At 41.1% G+C, this 20,760-nt stretch overlaps 1 protein-coding gene across 7 annotated transcripts in view; it reads right to left on the bottom strand.

Annotated features, from left to right (window-relative positions):
* LOC127000444 (BTB/POZ domain-containing protein 10-like) overlaps nucleotides 1–20,243 on the bottom strand; it is an 80,932-nt gene extending 60,689 nt beyond the window's left edge. For all 7 annotated transcript variants that reach the window (XM_050864168.1, XM_050864170.1, XM_050864169.1 and 4 more), the window contains exons 1-2: nucleotides 20,099–20,243; nucleotides 5,645–5,777 (exon numbers count right to left, since the gene is read on the bottom strand). In XM_050864168.1, coding sequence (XP_050720125.1) covers nucleotides 5,645–5,757 — 113 coding nt within the window. In that variant the 5' untranslated portion in view covers nucleotides 5,758–5,777; nucleotides 20,099–20,243. The remainder of the gene's footprint in view (nucleotides 1–5,644; nucleotides 5,778–20,098) is intronic.
* Between the last annotated feature and the right edge of the window lie 517 nt (nucleotides 20,244–20,760).

Genomic DNA, 20,760 nt, shown 5'->3' with positions numbered 1-20,760 from the left:
CTCTCTCTCTCTCTCTCTCTCTCTCTCTCTCTCTCTCTCAGACACATTTATTCCTCGACTCCTTCCCTTCCCTCCCCTCCTCCCTCTGCCTTCTTTCTTCGTTTCCTCCTTCTCTCACTCCCACCCCCAACACACACACACATCATTCTCCCTTCTCTTCTCTCCCTCTTCCTTCTTTCTTCGTTTCCTCCTTCTCTCACTCCCACCCCCAACACACACATACACACACACACACACACATCATTCTCCCTTCTCTTCTCTCCCTCTCCTCCTTCTTCCTTCGTTTCCTCCTTCTCTCACTCCCAACCCCAACACACACACACATACACACACACACACACATCATTCTCCCTCCTCCTTTCTCTCCTCCTCCTCCTCCTCCTCCTCCTCCTCCTCCTCCTCTCTCTCCCTTTTTCTGGCACGGAATCTAATTGAATCACGTGGTGGTCAGTTTGTTCATGTGAAACCAGATATATTTACAACTTTTTTTCCCTCCCCTCTCTCTCTCTCTCTCTCTCTCTCTCTCTCTCTCTCTCTCTCTCTCTCTCTCTCTCTCTCTCTCTCTCTCTCTCTCTCTCTCTCTCTCTCTCTCTCTCTCTCTCTCTCTCTCAATAAATCTTTCCTCTGGTACCTCGCTTTTATAGGAGTTTCCCGCGTCACTGGTTATTATTAAATGGTTCACGGGATATTATGTACCCTTGATTTAGTTAGGTAATAGGAGTGGTGGTTGTAGTAGTGGTCGTTGTTGTAGTAGTGGTGGTGGTGGTAGTAATAGTAGAAGTAGTAGTAGTGGTGGTGGTCGTGGTAGTGATGTGGTGGTGGTGGAGGTAGTAAAAGTAGCAGTAGGAAGAGGATGATAAGTAGTAGTAGTAGTAGTAGTAGTAGTAGTAGTAGTAGTAGTAGTAGAACGGAGAAGAAAAGGAAGAAGAACAAGAGAAAGGTTACACTGTTACTACTATTACTACTACTACTACTACTACTACTACTACTACTACTACTACTACTACTACTACTACTACTACCACCACTACCCCAACCACCATCACCACTCAACTAATCAGCGGCGTCCCTCTCCCAAAATCTGATAAAAAAACTGCAAACACATCAAAATGGAAATCTTAAACCTCCATTTTTAAAACACCCGGAACGCTTTTTTTTCTCTCTCGCGAAGACAAAGAAGAAAAAAAGATAATACTAACAAAAGAAGAAAATAAAGAACGGTTTTGCAACTCTTCCTTCTTTTGTTTCTTTCTCTTTTCTTATTCACTTCACGTTTGTTTTGCACGACTCGCGATATGTAAAAACAACAACAGCAAGAAGAAGAAGAAGAAGAAGAAAAAAAAGAAGAGGATGAAGATGATGATGATGATGATGAAGAAGAAGATGAAGAATAGGAAGTATACCAACTGGAACGACACACTTCCCACCCTTCCCAAAAACACGACAAAAAAAAGAGCACTCGATTCAATTCACTTCGAGAAAAAAAAAAGAAAAAAATTTCATAAACCGCAACCAGGCAGTCAGCGATCAAAGCAATCCAATCCTCTTCAGCAAGGGATCCAACTCTTTATCACAGGATCGAGAGGTAACAAGTAAAGGATCTCCGCCGCACCACGGGATTCGAACACGCTCCCAGTCCGCTCGTCCGCCCGCCGCGACGCGTGCTACTGAAGTGGTGAGGGTGAGAGAGGAGAGAAGAGAGAGGGAGAGAGAGCAGGTGATGGTGTCAGGAGAGGGAGGGAGGGAGGGGAGAGAAGGGAGATGAGGAGGGAGATTTCTACGCAGGCGTCATTCTCTCTCTCTCTCTCTCTCTCTCTCTCTCTCTCTCGACTCTCACCCTCGCCTCCGCTACCTCTCTCCAATACACTCTCTTCCTCTTCCTCCTCCTCCTCCATTCACCCACTAATCCTCCACCGATTAACCACTTCACCTAAGCTGTTCCTCCTCCCTCCACAAGCGACGTATATTCTCCGTGTCAAAATATATACTTGAGTCCAACATGAATTCGAGTTTTCTTTTATTACATTATTACTATTGCTGTTGTTGTTATTGTTGTTATCTTAGTGGTTTGGTGTATCATGTTAAGTTTACCCTACATCAGTTAGTTTTCTTTTGTTGTTATTGTTATTGCTAGTATGATTTATTACGTTTATTTTTATCTGCGTATCGGTTTTGGTAGTGGTGCTTCTCTCTCTCTCTCTCTCTCTCTCTCTCTCTCTCTCTCTCTCTCTCTCTCTCTCTCTCTCTCTCTCTCTCCCTTTTTTCCTTCCTCCCCTTCCACTTTCCCATTCTCCTCCTCCCTTCCCTTTAATGTTTGCCCTTCCTCCCTTTCCAATTTTCCATTCCCCTTCTCCCTTCTTCCCCTTCCCCTTTCCCATCCTCCTCCCTCCTTCCTTCCACTATCATTGTTTGCCTTGCCTCCTGCCTCCGTTATTTCTTTCCTACTTGTAAACAAACCAATATCAACTGACGAGTAAACAACGTAATATCAGCCGACCTCTTGTAAACAAACACTATCAGCTGATCTCATGTAAACACACCATCAGCTGATGCAAGGGTAAACAAACCCCTCTCAGATGGCACGAGTAAACAAACAAATCAATATCAGCTAATCTGTAAACAACCTACCAACAGCTGACCCACTGTAAATAAACAAATATCTCACAAGGTAAACAAAACACGATACTACGTTCTCGATGCTGTCCACGTGTAAACAAACACACAAAACAAACAAAGCCCTCCCAGCTGACAATGTAAACAGCTGACAGAGTGTGAAAGTGAATGTAAACAGACCTGGATCAGCTGACGGCGTGTAAACAATAGGATGAGGACAACAGGTGACTTTTTTTAACTGCAGATCCACAGACAGACTTGACGCTTACCTGAAAAGAAAGACAGACAACGATATTAGATTCTACATCCTTTGCGATAATTTCCTCTTGCCCCTTCCTTTACTCTTTCCCTACATCTATTTCATTTTATCCTACTCTTTTTTTTCTATTTCCACACCGTTTTTTTCTTCTTTCCTTCCTTTCCTCTTTCTCTTTACTTTTTTTTATTTTATTCTACTTTATTTTTTTTCACCCCTTTCTCTTCTTTCCTCTCCATTTTCCTTTCATCTTTTTTACTCTTCCACTTTCTTTTTTTCATCACATTCTCTTCTCCTTTTCTCTTCTTTTTTAGCTCTGTGCCACTCCATATTCTATTTTCACCCCCTTCTCTTCTTTCCTCCTTTCCTTTCCCCATCTACACTGTCTCTTATTTTCACCCCCTTCTCTTCTTTCCTCCTTTCCTTTCCTCTTTCCCTTTCCTTTCCCCATCTACTCTGTCTCTTATTTTCACCCCCTTCTCTTCTTCCCTCCTTTCCTTTCCTCTTTCCCTTTCCTTTCCCCATCTACTCTGTCTCTTATTTTAACCCCCTTCTCTTCTTCCCTCCTTTCCTTTCCTTTCCTCATCTACTCTGTTTCTTATTTTCTCCCCATTCTCTTCTTCTTTTCCTTTTTCCCTTTCTTTTCTTCCTCAATCCTATCTTGTATTTTCACCCCCTTCTATTCCTTCCTTCCTTTCAATTGTTTTTGCTGTTTTAATCAATTTATTTATTACATGTTATTAATAAAAACGTCACATTTAGCCATTAGACCTTATTGATGAAAGTTAACTGATTCACAGTAAAAAAAATATATATATACTTCAAATTCACATCAGATATTTTTTGTGCTAACTTTTTTTCTCTCTCTCTCACTTTATGTATATCTAATTTATTAATGTTGAATTGGGGACTTGGCTAACTTAATTCTCTCTCTCTCTCTCTCTCTCTCTCTCTCTCTCTCTCTCTCTCTCTCTCTCTCTCTCTTATCTTCCTATCATTTTTACGCTCCTTCAGTCAAAAACAAATTTCTCCTCTTCTCCTTTCTTTCTTCCTTCCTCTAAGTCTCTCTCTTCTCGCTCTCCCTCCATATTATCTCTCTCCTTTCTGTCCTCCCTCCCTTTCTCTCTCCTTTCTTCCCTCCCTCCCTTTCTCTCTCCTTTCTTCCCTCCCTCCCTTTCTCTCTCCTTTCTTCCCTCCCTCCCTTTCTCTCTCCTTCTCTACCTGCCTCACCTGACTTCGATCCTGTCCTGAATAACTTCACTCAAGATCTAACACAGGGTCATTCAGAGCGGCCCCCTAGCTCTCTCTCTCTCTCTCTCTCTCTCTCTCTCTCTCTCTCTCTCTCTCTCTCTCTCTCTCTCTCTCTCTCTCTCTCTCTCTCTCTCTCTCTCTCTCTCTCTCTCTCTCTCTCTCTCTCTCTCTCTCTCTCTCTCTCTCTCTCTCTCATTTTCTCTTCCCAGTTTTCTTCAAGTCATTTTCAGTGGTTTCCTTCTTCCTTTTCTCTCTTTTTCTCTTTATCTTCTTATCTTCCTTCCTTCATTTCTCTCCCTTTCCCTATTCAGAGTGCATCCCTTCTTCTCCTCCCAATTTCTCCTTCTCTTCTTTTCTTCCATTCTACTTTCATCCCTCTTCGTTTTATTATCTCTATTTCCCACTCTCTCCCTCCCTCCTCCCTTCCTCCATTTCTCTCCCCTTCCCCTTCTCTTTAACTTGTGTTCGATGCTGACCTGAATAACTAAGCAAGATATACATGGGGTGCCTAAAGCGATTCCCTTCCTCCTTTACTCTCCATTTTCCTTCTCTTTTCCTCCCCTTCCTTTCTCTTTCCTTCCCTTTCCTTCTGTCAGTTTACCATTTTCTTTCCTTCCTAACATGTCGATTCTCCTCCTATACTCTCCTTTTTCCTCCTTTTTTTCCTTGCTGTCCTTCCCTCAGTTTATAATTTTATCTTTCCTTCCTTTTCTCACTCGTATGCTGAAAAAAATCTAACATGGGGTGCCTAACGCGATTCCCTTTCTCCTTTACTCTACATTTTCCTTCCCTTTCTTCCTCTATTTGTCTATCTCCTTTAACGCCTCTCTTTACGCTCACTTTTCCTTCCTTATTCCATTTATCTATTTATTTCCCTTTTTCCTTTACTCTCACTATTCTTCCCCTTTTCCTTACTTTCCTTCCTCAGCTTGTCACTTCCTCCTTCTTGTCTCTCTCACTCTTTAATACGATAGACTGAATAACTAAGAACTTCCCTCCTCCTCTCTCCCCTTTTCTTCCTCCCTCCATTTAATCTTTCTTCCCATCTTGGCTCCTGCTCTTCCCCTAATTTTCCTCCCTCACATTCGCCTACGTGGGGCTGTGGTTAGCGTGCCTAGCTACGAATCCGCGGGCCCGGGTTCAAATTCCGGTGGGCTTATGGGTCAGTGCAATGGAAATGATCACCGCGGCCATGCTTTATAAGGCACTTTATCTAACTGCACTTCACAGGGAACTTCATCTACTCAAATTACGCTTCACACCACACTTCCTCTCTAACTGCACTTCACACCACACTTCCTCTACTCTAAAACTACACTTCACACCACACTTCCTTTACACCACACTTCTAACTGCACTTCACACCACACTTCCTCTACTCTAAAACTACACTTCACACCACACTTCCTCTACTCTAAAACTACACTTCACACCACACTTCCTCTACTCTAAAACTACACTTAACACCACACTTCCTCTCTCACTGCACTTCACACCAGCAGTTCCTCTTCCCTCAGTACTCACCCAAATCGGTTCCTGTAGGGCCTGGGTCTCCTGCCGTCCGAGTCCGGGTTGTCGGTGTCGCTGGAAGAGTCGTGTTCGTAAGCGCCTCGCCGCTCCTTGCCCGACGCCATCATGCCATCGCCCGCCACCACACCTGAGGGCAAGAGGGAAACAGGTAAGGTAAGGTACGGTAAGGTAAGGTAAGTTAAGCTAAGGTAAGGTACGGTAAGGTAAGCTAAGGTAAAGTAAGGAAAGTAAAGGTAAGATTAGGTTAGGTTAAGTTAGGCTACTACTACACCTGCCGACACGCATAGACAGAAACACAGGTAAGCAAAGGTAAGATAAGGTAAGGAAAGGAAAGGTAAGCTTAGATTAGGCTACTACACACTAAGGCAAGGCTCAGCTATTACCACCAAAGACAGACGCAGTTAAGTAAAGGGCAGGAAAGGTTTGACTATTACCACCGAACAAAGACACACTTAGGTAAAGGGTAGGTGAGGTGAGGGTAGGTTAGGCTAGTTACATTACGGCTACGCTAGGCTACTGTGCACTGAGGCTAGGCTAAGCTACTCTACACTGAGGCTTGGCTAGGCTACTGTCTCACCTGGCACGCAAGACAGAGGCAGGTAAGGCAGGTAAGGTAAGGTTAGGCTGCTCAGGTGTGCAAAAGGTGCGAGTGATACAAAAATAGCAACAACCTTGACGCCTTGAATATATATCCACACACACACACACACACACACACACACGCACACTCACACACACACTCACACACACACACACACACACACTCACACACACACCATAAAACACACACGATTTTTTTTCACCATCTCATCACCAAACGCTTATTCCTCAGTACCTCCTTACTATACAACAACAACAAAAAAAAAGAGCATCAATAACACGCTTTCATCATCCTCTCTCTCTCTCTCTCTCTCTCTCTCTCTCTCTCTCTCTCTCTCTCTCTCTCTCTCTCTCTCTCTCTCTCTCTCTAATTGCTAAAAGTACGCCGATCAAGTGTTTATCCCGCGCGATGCTAAAAAAAAAATTAAATAAATAAATAAATAAAACACCTGTTGGTTGTTGAGGTATTTTGCACCTGTACGCTCACCTGCCAAGGACGAGCCAAGGGAAAACACCTGGATCCTTGTTTTTATTGGTAAGGTATTTTTAGGGAGGCTTTGATCCCAGTACTCAGATAAACAGATCTATAAATACCTCAGCTACCTGGTTAATGGGATATTTTTCTACACTTTCTTTTTGTTGCCCTTGAGCTGCTTCCTTTGTTGTAAAAAAAAAAGTAAATAAATAAAAAGGTCAGCCTCAATCACGGCTCTGGCATGGATGTACTCGGGTATATAAATCAGTAAATAAACGTAAATCCTCAAAAACGTTATGATATCAAAATAGTGTATAACAGAGATAAGAATAACACTTCCCTCTCTTAATTGACAGAACTTATTCCTAATCGCTTGAACTTCGTATTCGCACTATTTTTTTTCGTTAAACAGCATATTTTTACTTTTTTTTTTCTTTTTACGTTTCGCCTATAGCGCCGGTAGCTTTCTCGATGATATAAAAAAAAACATCGAAAAACAAACAAAAAAATCAAAAACACCAAAAAAAAAACCCACACATCGAAAAACACAAAAACATCGAAAAACACAAAAATACATCGAAAAACACAAAAATACATCGAAAAACACAAAAATACATCGAAAAACACAAAAACATCGAAAAACATAAAAATACATCGAAAAACACAAAAATACATCGAAAAACACAAATACACATCGAAAAAACATTAAAAAAATCCAAAAACATAAGTCTGGTGGTCGGCCCCAGCCCGTTATGGCGCAGACAAGTGTTTTTATAAAAGGAACCCCATCTTTCTTGTCTTACTTGTCAGAACTTCTTATTCTTACTTCTCATAACTTCTTATTCTCAATTATTAGAACTTCATTCCAATCTTCACTAGAACATCAACAGTCCTCCCTCTTTACCTAACTTCCCTACACACCGTAAACTCTTTTAAACAATCTAGTAATACATATCTTACCCCCTGACCCCTTCGCCCCCCCTAGCCTCCCCACTCCCCTCCCCCCGGTACTCTTCACCTGGAGTACCCAAGGCAGGCAGGTAAGCACAGGTGAGGACATTCTCAAAACAACTCTCTCTCTCGTCTGACTGTCACCTCCCTGTGTTGCGTCAGATACAAGAGGAGGAGGAGGAGGAGGAGGAGGAGGAGGGAAGTGGGAGGAGGAAGATGGTTAGAGAGAGAGAGAGAGAGAGAGAGAGAGAGAGAGAGAGAGAAGAATGGGGGAGGAAAGTGAAAGGAGGAGGTTTAGGGATGTAGGGGGAGCTGTGTTACCTGTTACCTGCCCTATCTATGCCATAATACCTGAATTTGTCACACACACACCTTCCCCCTCTTGCTTCACCTTACTGCATTATACCAGGTGACAGCACATTCTTCCCCCTTATCCACCCTTTCTTTCTCCTCTTTCCCCTTCTCCTTTCTTCCTCCATCCCTTCCACTCTTTTTCCCCCTCTTCCCTCACCTCCTCCTATCTCCTCTCCTCCCCCCAAGCTCTCCGGTGTCACCTAAGGGTCATATTCTTAAACATTCCGGCTCCCAAGCACACACATTTGGCAAGGCTTTCGTGGACGTTGTGGGCATTTCCATGGGTAGTTTTATGACCCTGGTGGCAGTAAGATAAAGCTTCTGTATATAGGTACCATAAGCGCAAAAAAACACTCATGGGAACCCGATTAATCTCCTTTTTTTGGCCTCTGGAAATAGTTGATGTGAAAGGTGGAAGCGTCTGGGAATATCGTAATACTAAGATGTTTATTATAACCAACTCAGAAACTTATTAGAAAAAGAGCTTGTAACACGGGGAATAGTAACAGTAATAGTAATAGCAGTAGTAGTGGTAGTAGTAGTAGTAGTAGTAGTAGTAGTAGTAGTCACGGTCACGAGTGCAAGGGACGGTCATAACGTTACTGGCTATGAAGATAATGAGTTAATAAGTTTGGTGGCCAGTCATATCATAGCATCAGTGAACACCCTCATTAGATTATCCTTCTCTTTTGAAATGTTACGTATTAGAGAAAATTAAAAAAGGGGAAAAAAATGTAATATTAGGAAACTAAACACCCTCACTATTTCATGCGTCTATTTAGAGATATTATTAAGATATTCAAAGAGGAAAAGAAGAGGAAAGAGGCTGAGGAAAAAGAAAGAAAATGGGATACAGGGAAACTCAACAAAAATTGGAAGAGAAAGAAAATGTGATGTAGGGCAGCTGAGCACCCCCACTATTCCTTTCGTCTATTTAGAGATGTCATTAAGATATTCAAAGAGGAAAAGAAGAGGAAAAAGGCTGAAAAAAGAAGAAAATGGGATAAAGGGAAACTCAACAAAATTGAAAGAGAAAGAAAATGTGATGTAGGGAAGCTGAGCACCCCCACTATTCCTTTCGTCTATTTAGAGATGTCATTAAGATATTCAAAGAGGAAAAGAAGAGGAAAAAGGCTGAAAAAAGAAGAAAATGGGATAAAGGGAAACTCAACAAAATTGGAAGAGAAAGAAAATGTGATGAAGGTGAACACCCCCACTATTCCTTTCGTCTATTTAGAGATGTTATGAAGATATTCAAAGAGGAAAAGAAGAGGAGAAAGGCTGAAAAAAGAAGAAAATGGGACAAAGTGATACAACATTCATTATTCCTTTCGTCTCTTAAATATTAAAGAGAGGGAAGGAAGAGGAAAAAGGTTGAGGAAAGAAGAGAATGGGGCGAAGGGAAACTGACCACCCTCATTACTCTCTTCGTTTTTTTAATTAGAGATGAAAAGAAGAAAAGGGTTGAAAAAAGAATATGGGACACAGGTTAACTCGACACTCATAAGTTCCTGGTTCTCTTTTGTCTTAGATATTAAAAAAAATGAAAAAAATGAGGAAAATAGAAAAAACAGGGGATGTGAAAATCCTCCTAATTCTCTTTCGTTAATTATGGATCCAGTGTTCAAAGGAGTGAGAAAAAAGAAAGTTCTGGGATAAACGGAGAGAGAGAGAGAGAGAGAGAGAGAGAGAGAGGTGTGTGTGGGGGGGAGAGGGGGGGAGAGATAGAAATGCGAAAGGAGGGGGAGAAGGGAAGGAAGGGGAAAGAGAAGGGAGGTAAAGGATAGGGGAGGGAGAGAAAGAGCGGGAAAGTTCTGGGGAAAGCGATTAGAGAGAGGGAAAGAGAGGAAAAGAAAAGAAAGAAAAATGGTTAAGAGAAAGGTAAAATTATTGAAAGGGAAACACGAGGATATACAAACAGGAAAACAGAAAATTCTCGTTATTCCCTTTCGTTCTTTATATGTTCGATGTTCAAAGGAGTGGAAAAAAAAGAAGAAAAAATCGTTAAAAATAAAAGAAAAGGAAAATCGAAGGAAAACGGGAAATATACAAACAGGAAAAGTGAAAATTCTCCTTATTCCCTTTCGTTCTTTATATGTTCGATGTTCAAAGGAGTGGAAAAAAAATCGTTACAAATAAAAGAAAAGGAAAATTGAAGGAAAACACGAGGATATACAAACAGAGAAATTCAACATCCTCCTCCTTCCTTTTCGTTCTTTATGTATTGCGTGTTCAAAGAAGTGAAAAAAAGTAGAAGAAAAAAAAGGTTGAGAGAAAGGAGAGAAATTAATGAAAGGGAAAAATGAGGATATACATGAAGTGATAAAAAGTTGAGTGCCAGTCATACGATCAGTGGGCACCCTCATTAGCCTGATCATATCCAGGTGTGTGTGTGTGTGTGTGTGTGTGTGTGTGTTCATAGTAAAGAGGGAAAATGAGAGAACGAATAAAACGTGAAAAAGATGAAGAAAAAAAAGAGGAAAAAAAAAGGAGGAAAATGCATGTAACGAGAAAAAAGAGAAAAAATAAAAAGAAAAGAAAAAAGAAAGGAAAAATGAAAAAAAGAAAAGGCAAATAAATGTAGCGAGAAAAATAATCAAAAACAAAAGAAAAAAGAAAGAGTGGAAAAGCGTTCACATGGAGTACACAAATATTAAACAAAGGTGGAATACGTTAGGAAAGGCCTTTGTTATGCAGTGGACTAGTAATGACTGACTGCAATAATGATGATGATGATGATGAAAAAAAAGTTAGCAGCGACGATTTGACAATTTAGAATAATTAAACTTCATTTGTTATTCATACTAAGCCCAGAAAAAAATGGTTACATAACTTGTGTCCCTACAATGATGATGATGATGATGATGACGATGAAAAAGTTAGCAGCGACGATTTGACAAGTTACTATAATTAAACTTCATTATTATTCACAGCGAGCCCAGAAACACGGTTACATAATTCGGGTCGTTAGGGACAAGTGATAATATACTTTAGATTCCCATAAAAAATAGAAAAAGAAAACGTGGATCGCAACAATAAAAAAAACGGGAAACGATTAAACTGTCTAGCAAAAGGTGCCATTAATAGTAGTGAGTTAATTGATAATGCTGGGTGCTCTCTCTCTCTCTCTCTCTCTCTCTCTCTCTCTCTCTCTCTCTCTCTGCCTAAAATGAAGCAAAGTTCACCTATAAAATTATACGTTATATACACTGCGAGAGAGAGACGACATACGAACCCAAATAGACAAACAAACGCACAGTTACGGAAACACAGGCACGCAGTCCGACACACACACACACACACACACACACACACACACACACACACACACATGGAGGATTGCGTGTGGATATGACGCCTCGTAAATTAGGGGAAAGAGAGAGAGACGCATGGAGTGATCCGCTTTAACGTAACTGTGAGGGCATCTCTCTCTCTCTCTCTCTCTCTCTCTCTCTCTCTACCAACGAGACCTGAAAAGGATGTGTGTGTGTGTGTGTGTGTGTGTGAGAGAGAGAGAGAGAGAGAGAGAGAGAGAATATGACTGAAATTAAGAAGAAAGAAGGATGAAAGAAGTGGAAAACAAGACAGAGAAAATGATGATGATGATAAAGAAGAGGAGGAGGAGGAAGAAGAAAAGGAAGAGGAAGATACTGAAAAGACGAAAACGACGCGGATGATAATAACTCTCTCTCTCTCTCTCTCTCTCTCTCTCTCTCTCTCTTTAACCCCACAAAACAGAACTTCTATACTAAAGCATTATCGCCCTCTCCTTCTACTTCCCGTTCCAACCCCCCTTCCTCCTCCTCTTCCTCCTCCTCCTCTTCCGTTTCTTCCCCGCATCCATTTCCCTTCATTCCGGCGTCCTTGTGTGAAGTTTCCGTTCCAGTGACTGAGTGGAATGTCCGGTGAGGAAGAGGAATGAACTATCCACATATGATTTAATGCGAGTTCAAATAATTACGTGCTTTTTAAAATTATATATAAAGAAAATGTGTCTTCTCGAGTTCAATCACCGGTTTTTGGGCAAATGAATGTAGAAAGTGTGGATGCTAATTCAAATTACTCGCTTTTTTTAATTATATATAGAAAATGTGTCCTTTCCTCGAGTTCATATCATTGCCTTTTTTTTTTTAGGGAATTCAGTGTAGAAAATGTGTTTATGCGAATTCAAATTATATAAGTAGTTTTTGCAGTTGTATTAAGAAAATGTCTCTCCTCGAATTCAGCCACGGTCTTTTTTTTTTTTTTTGGGGGGGGGGGGGGGAAATTCAATGTAGGAAATGTTTATGTGAATTCAAATTACACTTTTTTTTTTTGTAATTATATAATGAAAATGTTTCCGAAAGTTCACATAACGTACTTTTTGGGGGTGGTTTCACTGTAGTGTGTTTATACGAATTCCAATTATCCGATTTTCTGATTAGCTATATATGAAGAAAGAGTATTTATGCGAGTTCAAATCACGCGCTTTATTAAAATTATGTTAAGAAAATTGTATACACGAATTCAAATTAAGCACCTTGTTTCATCTAAAGAAAATATACTTACACGAGTTGAAATCACGTTTTTTTTTTAATTATATATGTAAAAAAATGTGTTTAACCGAGTTCAAATTAAGCGTTTTCTTTGTTACTTATTCATTTCCTATTTCACACGTTTAACTTATATCATCGCAATTTGATCCATTTTTTTCTGACTTATTATTATGTATCTATAAGGAAATACTATTTACATCACGAGACATTCACTTCTCGCGGCCTCTTCATGAATGCAACCTTGTCCACAATGATAGCTATTTTTAAGTTCATCCATTTATAGTTCTCGCTCACTGATGCTTCCCAGGTGTAAATATATGACGTAGTTTACCTTGATTTGTGTGCAGGAAGAATGAATGGTTACACAAGTTTGTTTCTCTCTCTCTCTCTCTCTCTCTCTCTCTCTCTCTCTCTCTCTCTCTCTCTCTCTCTCTCTCTCTCTCTCTCTCTCTCTCTCTTCCCCTTTTCTATATATTCCCTTTCCTATTCCTTTACGATTTTTCCCATTACCACATTTATTATCCTTCTCCCCCCTTTTCTCTCTCTCTCTCTCTCTCTCTCTCTCTCTCTCTCTCTCTCTCTCTCTCTCTCTCTCTCTCTCTCTCTCATATCACTCTTCCTCTCTTCCCCTTTTCTATATATTCCCTTTCCTATTCCTTTACGATTTTTCCCATTACCACATTTATTATCCTTCTCTCTCTCTCTCTCTCTCTCTCTCTCTCTCTCTCTCTCTCTCTCTCTCTCTCTCTCTCTCTCTCTCTCTCTCTCTCTCGGCGTCCTCTAGGCAGCGTGCACTAATTAAATTGCAGACTCATATTTCATTTACACATTTAAATGAATTTGTCTCACATTACCTGTCTCACGCCGCTGTTAACCCTTTTGCCCGCCCCTCTCTCTCTCTCTCTCTCTCTCTCTCTCTCTCTCTCTCTCTCTCTCTCTCTCTCTCTCTCTCTCTCTCTCCTTTTTTTCCAGTTCTAATTTAAGATTTCGTTCCACGCTATATATATATTTTTTTCCTTTATTAAACTAACACGCAAAAAATAATTTCTCTCTCTCTCTCTCTCTCTCTCTCTCTCTCTCTCTCTCTCTCTCTCTCTCTCTCTCTCTCTCTCTCTCTCTCTCTCTCACTGCGGTACCTCAAGGACATTATAGATATTTTTTTCTCCGCATTCTTTTCCTCCATCAATCTTTTTTTTTATTTTACTTCCTGCTCATAACCTCTCTCTCTCTCTCTCTCTCTCTCTCTCTCTCTCTCTCTCTCTCTCTCTCTCTCTCTCTCTCTCTCTCTCTCTCTCTCTCTCTCTCTCTCTCTCATTACGGCTCTTTTTTATATGGTAATGGAGGTACTTTGATCCTAACCCTACCCCTTACCCTCTTACCCTTAATCCAATCCTATACACAACCCCCTAATTCCCCCTCCTTACCTCACCATATACCCCCTACCTTCCCCCTTCTTCCCTCTCTCCTCCGTGGTCTAATTCCCTCCCATGCGTTAGCCCGTGGAGAGGATGACAAGCCCATTACATGCTTCATCACACAGAGAGGTAATTGCCCGCGTTCCCTTGTGTATGCATTTACTATATTCGATAGCTTTGGTAGGTTGGTTGGTGTGTGTGTGTGTGTGTAGGGGGGCGGAAAGGGAGAGATGGAGAGAAAGTGGGGAGAGGAGAGAGAAGAGAGAAAGGGGAGGGGAGAGGAAGATGTGGAGAGGAAGATGAAAGGGAGGGACAAAAGGAAAGGAGGAAAGAGGAGAGGAGAGATATAGCGGAGAGAAGTAGAGAACGGAGGAGAGGAAAGGAGGGAGGAAAGAGGAAGGAAATGGAGAGGAGAGGAGCGCAAGGAAGAGGAGAGAAGGAGAGAACGGAGGATAGAATATGGGAGAGAAAGAGAGAGATGGGAGGAGGGAGGAGATGGCGAGCGAAGAACTGAGGAGAGGAGAGAAGGGAGAAAAGAGGAGTGGAGGGGAGAGGGGAGGAGAGAAGAAGAAGAGAGGATAGGGGAGGAGGGGGGAGGATGGAAGGAAGAAGAGGGAAGAGAGAAACTGGAGAGAGGAGGAGAGTTCAGGAAGAGACGAGGGGGAGTAGTAGTAGCAGTAGTAGTAGTAGTAGTAGTAGGAGGAGGAGGAGGAAGAGGAAGAGAGAAAAGGTGGAGGAGGTTATGCATGGTGATTTCAGAGGTGTTTGGAATAGTATGAGAATATAGTGAATACATGAGTACCCGCTTGAACCTATGCAATACAGACCCATTTTCTTCCTTTCCAGTCTATCCGCTCTGCAATATGTCATTCTCTCTCTCTCTCTCTCTCTCTCTCTCTCTCTCTCTCTCTCTCTCTCTCTCTCTCTCTCTCTCTCTCTCTCTCTCTCTCTCTCCATATCCAATAACCTTCCACATCTTCACTGCATATTTTCTCTATTTCACCCTGACTTCCATTTATCACCTCTCTCTCTCTCTCTGACTGCCATTTATCACTCCTCTCTCTCTCTCTCTCTCTCTCTCTCTCTCTGACAATCTTATAAATATACATTGGTATATTTTTTTTTAAACTCCACTCAGTCTGTCATCCATCATCTGTCTCCCACCATCCATTTCTATTTCTCATTCTCTAAGACAGTCTCTCACCACATTTAACTTTTTTCCTCTTCTTCGTTTAACATCCTAATTTTCCCTTATGGGGTTGGCCGGTTCGCAAATTCCTAATATCTTTAAGGGTAAGTGGTTCCTGAGTGAAGACGCTCAGCAGTAGCTTCAAAACTAATCACGGGGCATTCTCAAAAATACTCTCATTGTGTTTCCCACTAAAAATTACCCTAAGTGACTCCAACTATACCTATCTTATCCTAACTTTACCTAACCTAACCTAGCCTAAACTAACTTAACCTATCCTAAACTAACTTAACCTAGCCTAAACTAACTTAACCTAAACTAAACCTAACCTAACTTAACCTAACGTTAACCTATTCCAACCTAACCTATCCTAACCAGTGGCCGAGTCGACAGAGTGACGGCCCCGCGTTCAATCCCCGCCCGGTGCCACCAAGCTGGGATTTTTCAGCCGCCGCCGAGTGGCTTAAAATTACCCACATGCTGTCCAGAAGACCGCCTATCAACCTGGACTCTAGATTCTAGGATTAAAGATGAGCTCTGGGAGGGCAGCATGAGCCACTGCAAGATGGCGCCACTATAAACACTCGCCTGCGTCAGAACGGGCTGGGCCAACCATCAGGCCCCACCGGGAAGAAGCCTACCAGCACAATAGACCTCGACTTAAAATTCTAAATTATTACCCTCTTTTATTCACAACTAAAATTAGAGATGCTGTACATGAAGCACTCAAATAAATAAATAATAAGTTGTCTGGGGGGCAGGTAAGGTAAAGGTATAATCAGCCTCAATTCATTGGCATGGCACAAGCAGTTATACCTATTTTTTTTTATTTAAGTGACTAATTTATCTTGTTTTTTCCTACGTAGGCCTACAAGTATAAGCTCAAAGTACATACAGGTAAGTTCCTGGGGGGGAGGGCAGGTAAGATGTAGGTAATCAGCCTCAAATCATTAATGGCAGAAAGTTATATCTATTTCTTATTCAAGTGACTAGTTTATCTTGTTTTTTTCCTACATATAAGCTCAAAGTACATACAGGTAAGTTCTTTGGGGGGGCAGGTAAGATGTAGGTAATCAGCCTCATTTCATCAGTGGCACAAGCAGTTATATTTATTTCTTATTGAAGTGACTAATTTGTCTTGTTTTTTCCTACATAAAAGCTCAAAGTACAGGTAGGTTCTTTGGGGAGCAGGTAAGGTAAGGTAGTGAGCCTCAATTCATTAGTGGCACAGGCAGTTGTTTCTTTTTCTCTCAAGTGACAGTATGTACTTTGTCTTGCTGCCCCTCAGTGATCACATTAATCAAATCACTGAGGGCAGGGTTGATGGGCAGCATGTGTGGCAGTCCGAAACATGTGGGATATGAGAAGGGAGTGACGAGGGGGTTGTCCGTCTGTCTATTGCCCATTCACTCTTTCTTTACCTTTATCTCTCTAATTTAGTATGACTAGGTATCCATTTGTTAATACTATTCCTTATAACTGCAATGAGTGTGGGCAGAGTAATAAAACAATAGTAAAGTAAATAAATGAATAATCTCCTACTTAACGTTCATTGTAACAATAATCTTCCTGATAGTCATTACATTTATAATTTTCTTCTGCCCAGATGAACCATGGGCAAATCAGAATATCCAAATAGTCTGTAGCATGCAGCTCCAAAATAAAGATAAAGTGGAAGAAGCTGAAAGATACTGCTCAAATTTATCTCAGGTGTATTGATTCTCCCTTCTTGAAAACATTTAAGTTGCTAGACGGCAGACTGCACAGTGCACCTTAAGGAATGATCACCAAACACACGCAGCATAATGCACCTGGTAAATTATGGCGCAGTATACAACTAACCCCTCACAGATAGGAAATACTAAATAATGCAAGCCTTCCCATACACTACAGTTTTTTACAGCAAAGGAAGCAGCTCAAAGGCACAGAACAAAAAGCCCACTCGAAAAGACACAAGCATCAATAGGACCTTCTTTCTGGACAGTTTGATTTGTTTCGAACCATCTGCTGACAGGAACATAGTTTTTTATTATTGTGATCAAAATTTCTATTATTACTTTGACACCATTTTTTGAGGGGGCAATGACTGAAGCATTTTCAAATAATATGTTTTGAAGGCCATATGAGCACTAGTTAAGGAAAAGTCGCACACAAAATAATGGAATGACAAAAATATCGTCTGTTCGCTTCACTCGCTTAGCAATTTGGGTATTTAGTCATCATTAGCTATTACTAGTACCAATTCCCATACAAACACCACCAACAGAGGGCCAGGATGCTTACACTGTTCACTTGCTTCACACTAAATAACCCGAGCCTTTCTGTGCACCTCTCAAAGGATATAATAAAGCTCAGGTCACAGTGGTATGTAGGCTGGCCATTATGAATCATTGCCAAGGCCACTAACTACTAAGCCATCTGCAGAGTGCCAATGAGTGCCAAGATGGTTACCCAATGAACGTGCACCAAACTCACATCTTTAAGACCCCAATACACTGATCTTACCGAGCCATTCCTTACCCAGACATCTACAAAGGCCAGCATTACTCCAGAATTAAATCACTTCACATCAGTGGTTGATTAATTTCTTTTTACAGATTTTAATATTCTAATCTTCACTCTGATAATGTTTCTAGAGCAAATTACGTGTTTCCGAGGTTTCAAAAAGTAATTCTATGGCGATAAGTTATATACTGTATAAGTGGCAAGAGGCAACCATCCAATAGGTTAAGTTAAAGTGGGCTTCTGTTAGTTTAACTTTAACCCTTTCCATCCGTGATGCAGACGTCGGCGTCACAGTATGGAAAGGGTCAAGAGGAAATGGAAGAGGATTAATCCTCTTCTAAACCTCTCAATCCTCCTCTAAATTCCTCTTAAGAGATTTAAAAGAGGATTAAGAGGAAATAGAAGAGGATTAAGAGGTTTAGAAGAGGACTAACGGTGACGCTGTCGGACACCTGTCGGACGCCGACGTCGGCGGCGCCGGAGTGAAGGGGTTAACCCCCTGACTGCAGATTTCGTACAAGAAGACATCACCAAGCTACAGGAATGGAACAAAAAGTGGCTGGTACCATTCAGTGAAGAAAAATGTAGTCATGCACCTTGGGAGGGGATATCCAGCATACCAAACCACATGGGAAACACTCCACTATCCACCAGAGGCAGAGAAAGACCTGGGAGTATATGTTACCAGGCTAACAGTCAAAGTCAAATCCATGCCAATCGCAGCGGATGGGGTAAAAGAATGTGGCGGGAGAGTGTGCAGCTTTGGTGGTCAGTATTACATTGGTGGGCTATTACGTAATATAACTGCCATGCTTTCCAGGCAATACACATGCTCTGCCTTATTGAAACGGGTGTAATTCTGGATATTTACCCAAAGTGCCACCCTCCACATAAACAGTGCCAGGAAAGAGTTGACATGCACTTTGGTTAAAGAACATATCAACTCTAAATTACCTTATTTTACTTACAACAATATAAATATAAATACTTATTTCACTTATATACATTTGTCATATTTTATAACTAGTCTTTATTTAGTGCAATCAACACACATTCCAGCAGCGGCTTAATAGTTTTAGTGTTAAGAGTAATTACGCAAATATGCATTCTGCTGGTGTGTTGGCACTTGTGGGGTTCCCTTCTCGTGGAACCCGTCTAGGTAAGATGTCTAGGTAAGGGGGCCAGGGTACTTACATAATTCACACGTTTAACATGCACTGAAATCAGACCCTTGTAGACCACCCTTACTGAGCCACATCTTACCCAGACACCTACAAAGTGCCACCCTCCACACAAACAGTGCCAGGAGAGTGTCAATAAGGAGGGCTGGGTTTCTTAGACAATTTAGGAGCTTAATTAACACTGAAATCAGCACTTTTAAGACCTCCAAAGACCCTAGACCTCCTTTACTTAGCCACCACTTCTTTTTTTCTTCTTTTCTGACTTTTTCTCTTTTGGTTGATGCTTAAGTCCACCATACAGGTTCAAGGTCATCATCATCGTCATCGTTTACTTTTTCGTCAATTTTCTCATTTTTTATTATAAGATTAACATTTGATGACCATCGCTGGAAATATACCCTTCCATCTTTCCCCAAGACCAATAAAAATACAGACCATTAAGCTGCTGTAGGCTCTGATATGAGCTATTTCATTGTCCTGAAGACCACCATCAACCCAGACTAGATTATCTCTCTAAAGGGGACCAAAAATGAACTCCGGGGGGCAGCATAAGCTAAGCAAGGAGGCGCCACTATAAAACAAACTTGTCTGCACCATTACAAGCTAGAGCTGACCAATAGGCCCCACCAATAAAGCCCTCTGGCGCTGTAGACTGAATGTAAAATAAACTAAAAGTGGGCGTACAGATAAATATGCAGCGTTAATGAGACCCTGCACTGGAAATAATGTAAAACTATATGTAAATAGGTAATTATGGAAGATTTTCAGAGGGGATAAAAAATGTCTTTGGAAATATGGTGTTTCTTTTTTTTTCCTTGCCCTCCCGCCTTCACTCAACCTATCCTTTCTTTCTCCTTTTTCTTCTTCTCTTCCTACACCTTCTTCTTTCCTTCCTTCTGTTTCCTCCTTCTTCTTTTTCTTCTTCCTTTCCTCTTCCTCACCTTTTCTTTATCCCTTTCCTTTCCTTCCATCTCTCCTTTCCTTCCTTCCTTCCTCCCTCTCCTTTCCTTCCTTCCTTCCTCCCTCTCCTTTTCCCTTCCGTCCTCCTTCAAGCCATCTCCTTTCCTTCCTTCCTTCCTCCTTTCCTCCCTCCCTTCCCCCTCTATTCCATCTCCTTTCTTTCCTCCTTCCTTCTACCTCCCTCTCATTCCTTCCTTCTATTTTTTCCTCTTTTATTCCATCTCCTTTCTTTCCTCCTTCTACCTCCTCCCCTTCTTTCTTTTCTCCTTTCTCTCCTGCTTACCTTGGTGTGGGAGGAACCAGCAGCAGGATAAATAAATAAATAAATAAATAAATCCGAGCACAAAGGTCACAGAGAGAAAGACACACCACCACCACCACACGGTCTTAAACTTGATCTTGATGTTACTGGACTTGAGTGTGAGGCTTTCGAACGGCTCTATCTTTCACTTGACTCCCTACTATCTCATTAATTTAGTTAGCATCATACACTTAATTAGATATATAAAAAGTGTGTTTAGTGAGGGGAAAAATAATACAAAAAATAGTACACAGTGAATAAACTCCACCCAAACACGCTCGGTTCAAAACTTATAAGACAAATTCAATGACATCTACTGTTCTAAAATATATAAACCTTAATTAGATATGTAAAGAGAGTGTTTAATGAGGAAGAAATCAAAATGGGAAAATAGGTAATACATGCTTATCTGAATTTCCCCCCCCCCCCCCCCCCCAAGAAAACATGCTCGGCCCAACTTGTAAGAGACATTTAACATAATATGCCATTCTAAAATTTATAAACGTTAATAAGATATGTAGAGAGAGTGATTAATGAGGGAAAAGTCAAAATAAAATGAACTTTCTTAGCTATAGCTAGAAGACCAAGACCAAATTGCCACCGTAAACACATGAAAACTTAAGAAATTATACCATTCTGAAATA

The sequence above is a fragment of the Eriocheir sinensis genome, chromosome 18 (genome assembly GCF_024679095.1).
Source record: "Eriocheir sinensis breed Jianghai 21 chromosome 18, ASM2467909v1, whole genome shotgun sequence".
Lineage (NCBI taxonomy): Eukaryota > Metazoa > Arthropoda > Malacostraca > Decapoda > Varunidae > Eriocheir > Eriocheir sinensis.
The sequence above is the reverse complement of the archived record's forward strand: the minus strand, read 5'-3'. Positions and strand labels throughout refer to the sequence as shown.